The 12,383-nt window shown below is 46.2% G+C and overlaps 1 protein-coding gene across 1 annotated transcript in view; it reads right to left on the minus strand.

Annotated features, from left to right (window-relative positions):
- LOC144769733 (killer cell lectin-like receptor subfamily B member 1A) overlaps nt 1-12,383 on the minus strand; it is a 69,805-nt gene that overhangs the window by 25,332 nt on the left and 32,090 nt on the right. The window contains exons 2-4 of the mRNA XM_078653914.1: nt 10,201-10,299; nt 8,932-9,012; nt 7,538-7,701 (exon numbers count right to left, since the gene is read on the minus strand). Coding sequence (XP_078510040.1) covers nt 7,538-7,701; nt 8,932-9,012; nt 10,201-10,299 — 344 coding nt within the window. The remainder of the gene's footprint in view (nt 1-7,537; nt 7,702-8,931; nt 9,013-10,200; nt 10,300-12,383) is intronic.

Consider the following 12,383-nt stretch of genomic DNA (forward strand, 5'->3'; position numbering starts at 1 on the left):
GTGAGTGCAGAGTAGTGAGTAGTGAGTGCAGAGTAGTGAGTGCAGAGTAGTGAGTAGTGAGTGCAGAGTAGTGAGTAGTGAGTGCAGAGTAGTGAGTGCAGAGTAGTGAGTGCAGAGTAGTGAGTAGTGAGTGCAGAGTAGTGAGTAGTGAGTGCAAAGTAGTGAGTAGTGCGTGCAGAGTAGTGAGTGCAGAGTAGTGAGTGCAGAGTAGTGCGTGCAGAGTAGTGAGTAGTGAGTGAGTGCAGAGTAGTGAATGCAGAGTAGTGAGTGCAGAGTAGTGAGTAGTGAGTGCAGAGTAGTGAGTAGTGAGTGCAGAGTAGTGAGTGGCGAGTGCAGAGTAGTGAGTAGCGAGTGCAGAGTAGTGAGTGCAGAGTAGTGAGTAGTGAGTGCAGAGTAGTGAGTAGTGAGTGCAGAGTAGTGAGTGCAGAGTAGTGAGTGCAGAGTAGTGAGTAGTGAGTGCAGAGTAGTGAGTGCAGAGTAGTGAGTGCAGAGTAGTGAGTAGTGAGTGCAGAGTAGTGAGTGCAGAGTAGTGAGTAGTGAGTGCAGAGTAGTGAGTGCAGAGTAGTGAGTGCAGAGTAGTGAGTAGTGAGTGCAGAGTAGTGAGTGCAGAGTAGTGAGTAGTGAGTGCAGAGTAGTGAGTAGTGAGTGCAGAGTAGTGAGTGCAGAGTAGTGAGTGCAGAGTAGTGAGTAGTGAGTGCAGAGTAGTGAGTGCAGAGTAGTGAGTAGTGAGTGCAGAGTAGTGAGTAGTGAGTGCAGAGTAGTGAGTGCAGAGTAGTGAGTAGTGAGTGCAGAGTAGTGAGTAGTGAGTGCAGAGTAGTGAGTAGTGAGTGCAGAGTAGTGAGTGCAGAGTAGTGAGTGCAGAGTAGTGAGTAGTGAGTGCAGAGTGGTGAGTGCAGAGTGGTGAGTGCAGAGTGGTGAGTGCAGAGTAGTGAGTGCAGAGTAGTGAGTGCAGAGTAGTGAGTAGTGAGTGCAGAGTAGTGAGTGGTGAGTGCAGAGTGGTGAGTGCAGAGTAGTGAGTGCAGAGTAGTGAGTGGTGAGTGCAGAGTGGTGAGTGCAGAGTAGTGAGTGCAGAGTAGTGAGTACAGAGTGGTGAGTACAGAGTAGTGAGTGCAGAGTAGTGAGTAGTGAGTGCAGATTGGTGAGTGCAGAGTGGTGAGTGCAGAGTAGTGAGTAGTGAGTGAAGAGTAGTGAGTGCAGAGTAGTGAGTGCAGAGTAGTGAGTAGTGAGTGCAGAGTAGTGAGTAGTGAGTGCAGAGTAGTGAGTGCAGAGTACTGAGTGCAGAGTACTGAGTGCAGAGTAGTGAGTAGTGCAGAGTAGTGAGTAGTGAGTGCGTGCAGAGTAGTGAGTGCAGAGTAGTGAGTGCAGAGTAGTGAGTGCAGAGTAGTGAGTAGCGAGTGCAGAGTAGTGAGTAGTGAGTGCAGAGTAGTGAGTGCAGAGTAGTGAGTGCAGATTAGTGAGTAGTGAGTGCAGAGTAGTGAGTGCAGAGTAGTGAGTGCAGAGTAGTGAGTAGTGAGTGCAGAGTGGTGAGTGCAGAGTGGTGAGTGCAGAGTAGTGAGTAGTGAGTGCAGAGTAGTGAGTGCAGAGTAGTGAGTGCAGAGTAGTGAGTGCAGAGTAGTGAGTAGTGAGTGCAGAGTAGTGAGTAGTGAGTGCAGAGTAGTGAGTAGTGAGTGCAGAGTAGTGAGTGCAGAGTAGTGAGTAGTGAGTGCAGAGTAGTGAGTAGTGAGTGCAGAGTAGTGAGTGCAGAGTAGTGAGTGCAGAGTAGTGAGTAGTGCATGCAGAGTAGTGAGTAGTGCGTGCAGAGTAGTGAGTAGTGAGTGCAGAGTAGTGAGTGCAGAGTAGTGAGTGCAGAGTAGTGAGTGCAGAGTGCAGAGTAGTGAGTAGTGAGTGCAGAGTAGTGAGTGCAGAGTAGTGAGTAGTGAGTGCAAAGTAGTGAGTAGTGCGTGCAGAGTAGTGAGTGCAGAGTAGTGAGTGCAGAGTAGTGAGTGCAGAGTAGTGAGTAGTGCGTGCAGAGTAGTGCGTGCAGAGTAGTTAGTAGTGAGTGAGTGCAGAGTAGTGAGTGCAGAGTAGTGAGTGCAGAGTAGTGAGTAGTGAGTGCAGAGTAGTGAGTAGTGAGTGCAGAGTAGTGAGAGCGAGTGCAGAGTAGTGAGTAGCGAGTGCAGAGTAGTGAGTGCAGAGTAGTGAGTAGTGAGTGCATAGTAGTGAGTAGTGAGTGCAGAGTAGTGAGTGCAGAGTAGTGAGTGCAGAGTAGTGAGTAGTGAGTGCAGAGTAGTGAGTGCAGAGTAGTGAGTGCAGAGTAGTGAGTAGTGTGTGCAGAGTAGTGAGTGCAGAGTAGTGAGTGCAGAGTAGTGAGTGCAGAGTAGTGAGTACAGAGTATTGAGTAGTGAGTTCAGAGTAGTGAGTGCAGAGTAGTGAGTGCAGAGTACTGAGTGCAGAGTAGTGAGTAGTGCATGCAGAGTAGTGAGTAGTGAGTGCGTGCAGAGTAGTGAGTGCAGAGTAGTGAGTGCAGAGTAGTGAGTAGTGAGTGCAGAGTAGTGAGTAGTGAGTGCAGAGTAGTGAGTAGTGAGTGCAGAGTAGTGAGTAGTGAGTGCAGAGTAGTGAGTAGTGAGTGCAGAGTAGTGAGTGCAGAGTAGTGAGTGGTGAGTAGTGAGTATTGAGTGCAGAATAGTGAGTGCAGAGTAGTGAGTAGTGAGTGCAGAGTAGTGAGTAGTGAGTGCAGAGTAGTGAGTGCAGAGTAGTGAGTAGTGAGTGCAGAGTAGTGAGTGCAGAGTAGTGAGTGCAGAGTAGTGAGTCCAGAGTAGTGAGTAGTGAGTGCAGAGTAGTGAGTAGTGAGTGCAGAGTTGTAAGTGCAGAGTAGTGAGTAGTGAGTGCAGAGTAGTGAGTGCAGAGTAGTGAGTGCAGAGTAGTGAGTGCAGAGTAGTGAGTGCAGAGTAGTGAGTGCAGAGTGGTGAGTGCAGAGTGGTGAGTGCAGAGTGGTGAGTGCAGAGTAGTGAGTGGTGAGTGCAGAGTAGTGAGTGGTGAGTGCAGAGTGGTGAGTGCAGAGTAGTGAGTGCAGAGTAGTGAGTGCAGAGTAGTGAGTAGTGCGTGCAGAGTAGTGAGTAGTGAGTGCAGAGTAGTGAGTGCAGAGTAGTGAGTGCAGAGTAGTGAGTGCAGAGTAGTGAGTGCAGAGTGGTGAGTGCAGAGTGGTGAGTGCAGAGTGGTGAGTGCAGAGTGGTGAGTGCAGAGTAGTGAGTGGTGAGTGCAGAGTAGTGAGTGGTGAGTGCAGAGTGGTGAGTGCAGAGTAGTGAGTGCAGAGTAGTGAGTGGTGAATGCAGAGTAGTGAGTGCAGAGTAGTGAGTGCAGAGTAGTGAGTGCAGAGTAGTGAGTGCAGAGTGGTGAGTGCAGAGTGGTGAGTGCAGAGTAGTGAGTTTTGAGTGCAGAGTAGTGAGTGGTGAGTGCAGAGTAGTGAGTGCAGAGTAGTGAGTGCAGAGTGGTGAGTGCAGAGTGGTGAGTGCAGAGTGGTGAGTGCAGAGTGGTGAGTGCAGAGTGGTGAATGTGTGAGCGTGCAGTGTGAACAGTGTGTGAGCGTGCAGGGTGAACAATTCCAATCCAAACCACATAATTCCATTACACACCACATGCATACACTCCATAACACATGGCTAAAAGACATTGCCATTTACAATGCCATTAGCTCTAACTCAAATAAATCCGAGACCTATTGCATTTCCAATGCTTGTTTCTGTCTGTCACCAGCAGAAAAAATTCCCAGTTTCAAAGTTTGGTGAACAGCCGTCGAAAACAATGATTTCCTTCGACCAGATGTTTTGCATGTGGAAGGGAACTGCTGTGGCACCAGTTCAATTCAAGAAACAGATGACCAGATGACTGCCGTCATCTTTAGATTTGATGACTGGCAGAGATACATGTCCTATGCCTCCCTGACAGATGGAGTATCCTCTGAGAAAGCCTGAATCAGATCATTAGTACGTACATATGACTACTGATATTATCAGAATTTTGCATATCCATAAAGCGGGGGGGGAGTGGTTAAAAATGAGGTCAAGGAAAGACTTCATTTGCTAATACGTTGGGCACTGTGAAAAGAATCTGCACAAAATGTGGCAGAAGCCGGGAAGGATTCATTTTCTATTGGTATGCCACGTTTTGTCCCTATCGGAAAGGGAGGGGAATACCTAAAAAGGGGGTTAGCAACATTTTATTTTTATTATACCTTTAGTGCTGTCAGCTCAATCTGTGTGAATGCTAACAAGTAGTTAGCAAGTGATACCCAGTGCAGGGATAGCAGCTATCAAATCCATCTAAAGGGGAGGAGGCAAATGTTTTCTTTTACTTTGGCACAGTTTAATAGACCAGCACAACATTTGGCAGGGACTTAGCATGTTTAATCTCAGCCTGCTTTTATATTTACCAGTTGTTCTTGGTACTTTCATTGTTGCCTTATTATCACTACCTAGACATAGATCCTACTCCTGTATCACGAATACCTTACCAGCTCTGCCTGATCCTCAATTGCTGATGTTTTCCCAGCGCTGGCCCTAAATCACTGATGAAGTATTAACTCTTTCTAGTTATCACCTATTATTGCCTTACTAGATGTACCTACTCCTGTATCATTGCTGCATTATAATTCTATAGTTCTATCAGTATTCCTGATATTCCTATCTGATGGATAGATATTTTTTTATATGATTAGATATCAGAAAGTTGCTCCAAGGAAATCCAAGACAGCCACCACCCTATGTTGCTAATTCGCAATTGCTGGCAATTGCTAAAGACTATAGTCCTATCAGTATTCCTGAGCATTCACAGTGTCTGTTATATCTCAATAAAGTTTTCAATCATGTATTCAAAGAAAATTGTTCAAATAGAATCCGAATCCTGTCCGTTGTTTTTATTTTCGTATTCTTCAATTTCCAAACGAAGACTTGTTCACGACACAGGTCCAAGTTCACATAATACAGCTCTCTGTATTATGTGAACTTGGACCTGTGTCGTGAACAAGTCTTCGTTTGGAAATTGAAGAATACGAAAATAAAAACAACGGACAGGATTCGGATTCTATTTGAACAATTTTCTTTGAATACATGATTGAAAACTTTATTGAGATATAACAGACACTGTGAATGCTCAGGAATACTGATAGGACTATAGGCTTTAGCAATTGCCAGCAATTGCGAATTAGCAACATAGGGTGGTGGCTGTCTTGGATTTCCTTGGAGCAACTTTCTGATATCTAATCATATAAAAAATATCTATCCATCAGATTTGCGCAATATAAACCTCACTACCCAATTGCAGAAACGCATTATAATTCTACCTGGTCCTGTAGCACCTATACCATATCAGCTCTCAATCAGGCCTTGTCTTACATCACTTGCATCTTGCTAGTCCTACCTGGCCCTGGTCCTCTATCAACATTGCTTTATCAGGTTCAAATTTACCTGAATAACTAATGTCATACGGGCTCTGACTGCTCCTGTAGTACTGATGATTCTGCCTGCTCCTATATCACTAATGCCTTCCCAGCTCTGCCTGCTCCTCTGTCACTGGTGCCTTACCAGTTCTGCCTGTTCCTGTATCACTGTGACCTGTTGGCTCTGCCTGCTTCTGTATCACTGATGCCTTACCAGCTCTGTTTTGTCTTGTATCACTGATGCCTTATCACAGGCCTCAAGTCCTAAAAAGAAGTGGGTGACTCACCAAGATAGGCACAATGAGTGTGATATCACTGAGCGTGACATCACAGGAAGTGACATCACTGCAAGTGACATCAAAGTAAGTGACATCACGGCGTGTGACATTGCATGTAGCATCACAGTAAGTGGTCTCACAACCCATGACCTAATAGGAAGTGACATCAGATCTTAAGACCTCACATATGTTTAGCGGGTCTATCATGAGTCCATTTGAGCACAATACAATATTTAGCAGATTAGATTTTGCATTGGGGTTGTGCCAAAACATTGCCTCAACCAAGACACAAAATCTGGGCCTCCACTTATACATTTATTTTTTTAAACCCTGGTAGAAAGAAATTGGCAACAAGGAGAAATGTGGCAGTAAATCTGTTCTGCATAATTGGTTGCAATTTTAAAATATCTTATGGGGGTAAGACACCTGCTGCAGAGATCTTTGTATGCTAGCTAAATCTCAGGGAATAGTAATAACGGTAAAATAACTCTGGAAGATAACATATTTTCTGGAGAGATCTGTATTTTGCCTAATCCTGTTTTTATAATCAAAGTAGCATAGAGGGTTAATATGTCTCCTGCAAAGCACATTATGTGACACACAGATGACATATTCTTATTTTATGTAAATGGGTAAGTGGATTACTGCTTTTGAGACAGAGATCCTTTTGTCACTTGCAGTTCATAAATTGTAATCCTTCTAATATAGCACAGTGAGGTAGGAAGGGCATGTGTCTCCCACACCTTGTAACCCTCACTGTCTCATGTAACGCATCCTTTATATTGATGCATACACATATGATTTATTGACAATGTATAATCTCTACATATGAAGTAAAGCGCTCTGACAACCTGCATTGGGATGAGTATTGGCACTACTTGTCCCAATGCAGGGTGTCAGAGGGTTTTACATCACATGGGTGGGTGGAGAAGTGTGGCTCAATGGTTAGAGCAGGCAGACCTTGATGCAGAGCTCTGGCCAGGGACCAGGGTTCGATTCCCGCCTCGGCCTGTCTCCGGCTCATTAATTCCCCTGACTGGATATTCTCGCCTCAGTGCCTGTTCTGATCATGGGTCCCACGCTGCAACTCTGGGCAATAGCTTGCTTGGTCCCCACAACGGCCCCAAAAGCGCTGGGATGCCTGGCTGCACCTGGGGGGGTGCCCAGGAGTGGACATTTGCCAGGAAGGGTTCCTAAGCGGTATACGGACAGCGCCGGGACAACTCCGGTGGAGGTAGCTGTGCTCTTTACAAATTCCGACATTTACATTTACATAAATAACTGTGCAAATACCACTATTTTGTTTTATTTATTTTATAGCACATTAGCTCTACTGTAGAGCTAAAGCACTATAAAGGAAATATCCTGTTCCTGTGTTATGGATGCCTTTCTAGTTCTCCTTTGTCCTGTATCACTGATGCCTAACCAGCCCTCCTTGCTACTGTATCACTGATGCCTTATCAGCTCTGCCTGCTCCTGTATCACTGATGCCTTACCAGCTCTACCTGCTACTGTATCACTGATGCCTTATCAGCTCTGCCTGCTCCATTATCACTGATGCCTTACCAGCTCTGCCTGCTCCTGTATCACTGATGTCTTACCAGCTCTGCCTGCTCCTGTATCACTGATGCCTTACCAGCTCTGCCTGCTCCTGTATCACTGATGCCTTACCAGCTCTGCCTGCTCCTGTATCACTGATGCCTTACCAGCTCTGCCTGCTCCTGTATCACTGATGTCTTACCAGCTCTGCCTGCTCCTGTGCCACTGATGCCTTACACGCTCTGCCTGCTCCTGTGTCACTGATACCTTACCAGCCCTGCCTGCTCCGGTATCACTGATGCCTTACCAGCTCAGCCTTGTCCTCTATCACCACCAGGCGGGAGCCCCTGGAGGAGCAGTCTTCGTGGCTCGCGCTCCAGTTCTTCTCATCTCTTATTTCTGGGAAGTAGTAGCACTTCCGTCCATGCTGCTGCCAGTGCAGAGGACAAGACGGCGCAGGATGAGCTCCGGCTGGATGAAGCAATGGAATGAAAGGGTCAGGAGGATTTCAATGATTGATTATAAAAGATTAATAGCATCACCTAGTCCAGTGTCTCCGCCTTTAAACCGATTTGAGGCTTATCTGCTCAGTGCTGACCGGCTACTGCCAGGTCCTAATCGGGCCTCTCATCCGTACGATGTTGATACACATAGTACTGTAAATTACTATCTACGGTACTTTAAAGGGACACAATTGCGGGAGCAGGTGTGTACCCGTATAACATAAAAGGGCAACAATTCTCACCCTCCAGAAGAACGCAAATGAAAGTTCACCTGGCGTGAAAAAAAGTTTACTGTCATTCTTTATTTAATTTAGATCAATATATTTCCATGCAGAAAACCAGCGCCTAGAAGTGTGAAATGTGAGTCCTGCTCCCGGGCCCCGCAGTCAGACCCATAGAAAGGTTGAGAGAACCAGAAGGTCCAATAGAGATTGCTGTGCTGCCTTTTCTCTGCTCATGGCTTGTGTCTGCCCCCTGCTGATGTCATGCCTGAACCCTCTCTTTTCAGCGTGTGATGGTCAGTCTATCTCATGCCTTCATCCCAGTTCCCTCTCTCTCTCAGTGGGGTGTTGCCCAGGCTGATTCACCATCACCAGCATCCACTCTACCGTCTTGTTCACTCTGACATTTTCCCATGGCAGGGGTCTCATGCACTGCAACCTTTGTTCAACCTCTCAGGGCAGCGCCTTCTGCACCCAGGTGTTTACCACCAGCCCTGCACCTCTGGGAAGGAAGCAGGTCCGGCACCAGGTGCGACAGTCTTTGTTGTCGCCCCCAGTGACCTGCTTCTCCATGGATGCCCTCACTACAGCCCCCCCCCCTCCATGGTGCCCCTCCTCTCTCCATTGCTCCCTTCTCTCACATACATTAAATCGGTGTTTAAAAGTGCCAATGGGGTTGGCTTTGCTAATACGAATGTATTTCTACTCAAACTAACTCATGTCAGCAACATTAGGATAATGAAAGACTGGGGAAAAATATAGGGGCAGATTTACAAGCCCCTTGGGCCACTTTTGCGTCACCTTTACCATGTTAAAATTGACGCAATAGTGGTGAAAGGGTCTTGTAAATAAGCCCTATAGAGTACAAACCTATATCATGCAGTTTGCATGCAGCTGTGTAATGCTAGTTCATAAGTCACTGTTTTGCTTTTATTATATAGGGTATACGAAGGTGTTGAAACTTTAGCTGAACGTACCACATGAGACGCTGGCGTTCCATTCACCTCTCTGCTTCAGAGTGGCCATCAGGACCCCGTTCTTCTGATGCAACCTGAAGACTGAAGCGAGAGACAGGCAGGTGAGAAGGAAACCACTAGAGAGAGATGCAATGCTTGCTGAACCAATGAGAGAGAGCGGAAGCAGGCAAGAGTCCATCTGTATCTTCCCCATCTACTTGCAGCTGACCACCACAGTCCCTGAGAGTGATATGTCTCTGCTTTGAGAACCGACAGGGCGCACCACAGACCCCACGCTGCGCAGGTGGCCCCCAAGCCTTCAGGGCCCCCCAGCCTTCAAGGGGGCCCCATTCACCCCAAGACCAAAGAATATCTGTGAGATATTGGAAACTTGAGAGCATGTAAGTCAACTAACCAAAATGCCAGGTGTAGTGGAAGTGACATCAAATGCCATGTAGCCTTTGCTTTCATTCACTTACGCATGCTTACACATACACACACATTCACACACTCGATCACACAAAACACACTCTCACCCGCAAGCATGCACACAACATAAATTTTAAGGCATTTTTTACTTACCTCAGCTGCCAGGTGGGTCATATCCCAGCTAATTGTAATCCATTCTTTATCACACTAATAGTGAATAATAAAATATTCACTATTCGGGAAAGAAAATATTGACAGAAAACAAGGAAAGTGGAGCACCAACTGAAGTCCATAAGAAGGAGCTGTGCTTGAGTTCATGCAACTGATCTGACCACTTCTGAGGCCAGGGGTCACAAAGGAAGTGCCAGGGGTGACAAGGGGCAAGCCAGAGGTCGCTGCTGAGACCCCTGGCGACTCCTAAATGATGTTCCAGCTTGCGACCACCTCTTCACCCGGTCATTTTGCGTACTGCCACCGAGAACCAGAAAAACCATCACTCTGCGTCCTTTAACTTGAAACATTGGAGCAGAATCAGACTGATTTGTATATGACTGAGTCTACACTGAAGTAGCATGGGGTGCACAATAACGATGGCGTGGGATGCGCCACCGAATAATTATCAGCAGTTGAGATTCATTCAAGCATTCCATCCATCCATGTGATCATGAAAGTGTGACGGCATAGGCTGGAATTTGCACAATATTAGGAGAACATATATTTGGAGAACATATTGACGTTTATGGTAGGTTGGTTTGAAGACAAGTAATCTGATTTATTCGAGATTCTTGAAACAATTATTCTATTGCTAATTTTTTCATTAATAAATACCTACTTTGTGTCATATTTTAATGACCCACTTACCCCAAACACCACATCCTACAAGAGCCAGGACTAGCAGGAGCGCCAGCGCGACAAATATCCATAGGGCTGATCTCTGGAAACGGGGAACTTGGGAATCTGCTGTAAAAGGCAAAGAAAAAACGTTCCATGAATCATCCACGATTGTGCACAATTTCAACTGGTTACATTTTCAGGTAATGAAGATCTGAAGAGCTCCAGCTTCAATCAGAGATGTTGGATCACTCATCACTTTGCCACACTTGCATTACTGTTTGCCCATATACTCCCAGCTGGTCGCAAATGCTATATTCTGCACTATTGTCAAATGTCTCTTACATTTGCCAAGGGTCTTGTATTTCTTAGATGTAAAACAAAATAAAAACCTGAACAATTTCTTTCCTAAAAGCCAGCCTCCTTGTTCAGGGTCTTGCTTTTTCAGGAGCTGCACAGGATTATACGGAGATGTTGACTCAATCAACAGTTTGTAACACCTGCCACGAAGGCTAAAGTCTGCACTAATCTCAAATATCTCTCAAAACTAGTCAGTGGTGAAAAAATGATGGGGCACATTTATCATACGTTCACACAGCGCATGAAGCAAGCCACCTTGCTGTGCTGTACTGCGTGAAAGAGCAGTCATGCGCTGTATTTTAATTACACATTGCATTCTTGTCCTTTCCTTGCGCTAGTGTCCCTTTTGACTGCCTGGCGCCAATGCAGGTACCCATTGCGCCATGATGCAAGGGTATTTGGGTTGTAGGTAGAATTGTTTTTGTGCAGGTAGAGGCACCTTTTTGTGCAGGTAGGGGCACTTTTTTGTGCAAGATGGGGCACCTTCCTGCACAAAAAAACAATGTTCCTCTTTCTAAGTTATCTGCAGTATGCAGCACACTGAGGAGGAAACAATGAGGATAAATAAAGATATTTCCCCTCTTTGCATCTCCCATGGGTAAGCGTACCATTTTGGCGCATTCCCAGGGTTACTAGTGTTGGTAACACTGGGAATGCCAATCAGAAAAAAATACCCCAATGGACCAACTTGTGGTCAGTGGTGCAAGTGAGCTAACTCTAAACCAGAAGCAATGAAAAAAGAAAGAAGTGGGAAAAAAAGGAATGAGGTAGGGGGGCCTCTCTAGTGAAAGGTTGTACCTAACTCAACCATGAATGTGGGGGAGAAACACTTTTTGTTTAATTACCCTCACACACCCTAGTGGTGTCATGCTTCATCATCAGGTCACCCCGACTCCTAAAAGTCGGGTGGGTTCAACCAGTGTTGGGAGCTCTTTAGATAAATGAAGATCAGGGGGGTTAAAGATTAAAAAACCTCCTTTATTCTTGGGTCTGTCTGGGTTACTAAAAAATCTTAAAAAACGGGTCCGTAGGAGTGTTATGGTCCTAAGACCCTGGTGCCGACATGTTTCAGTCCTGGGTGGCCATAAAGGTCCTGGACTTTCTTCAGGGCAAGGAGTTACCCCCTCTGTGAGAAATAATAGGAAGGGGAGTCCCTATCCTATCCGTGAAGCGAGGTCAGAGTAGCTGCTCCTCGTTGGTGTGTGACAGACAATGATTCTGCTATCTGTAATCCTCCATCCAATTTGGGGAGGCTGGGAGTATCACACAGGACTGGAAGGATACCTAGTCTGGTCCGAGGGCCGGGACCAGGCTAGGTTTGAGGAGCGGGGCGAGATCTCAAAGTCAAAACCACCCACAGTATCCTTCCGGTCCTGGTTGAGTTAGGTACAACCTTTCACTAGAGAGCCCCCCTACCTCATTCCTTTTTTCCCCCCTACTTTCTTTTTTCATTGCTTCTCGTTTAGAGTTAGCTCACTTGCACCACTGACCACAAGTTGGCCAATTGGGGTATTTTTTGTGATTGTTATTCTACCCGGGAGGACGAACTCCGATTGAGAAACCTCTCAAATCCTTCAAGTACGAGGATACTCCCCAATACCTTGTTGTGTAGATATAACACTGGGAATTCGCCAAAATCCATGGGTGGATAAGTGGGAACACCACACGCTCCACCCGCGGAACACCTCCCTGGGGCTGAATAATGCAAGGCAGCGAATTGCGATGTGTTGCATTACTCTGGATATATCATTCCACGCAGGGCCACGCAAGGTGACCTTGCGTGTCTTCATGAATCTTACTTTAGTGTTGCTTTGTCATTTCGCTCCCTTTGCCTGGTGCACGAACCACACAAC

The sequence above is a fragment of the Lissotriton helveticus genome, chromosome 7 (assembly GCF_964261635.1).
Source record: "Lissotriton helveticus chromosome 7, aLisHel1.1, whole genome shotgun sequence".
NCBI lineage: Eukaryota > Metazoa > Chordata > Amphibia > Caudata > Salamandridae > Lissotriton > Lissotriton helveticus.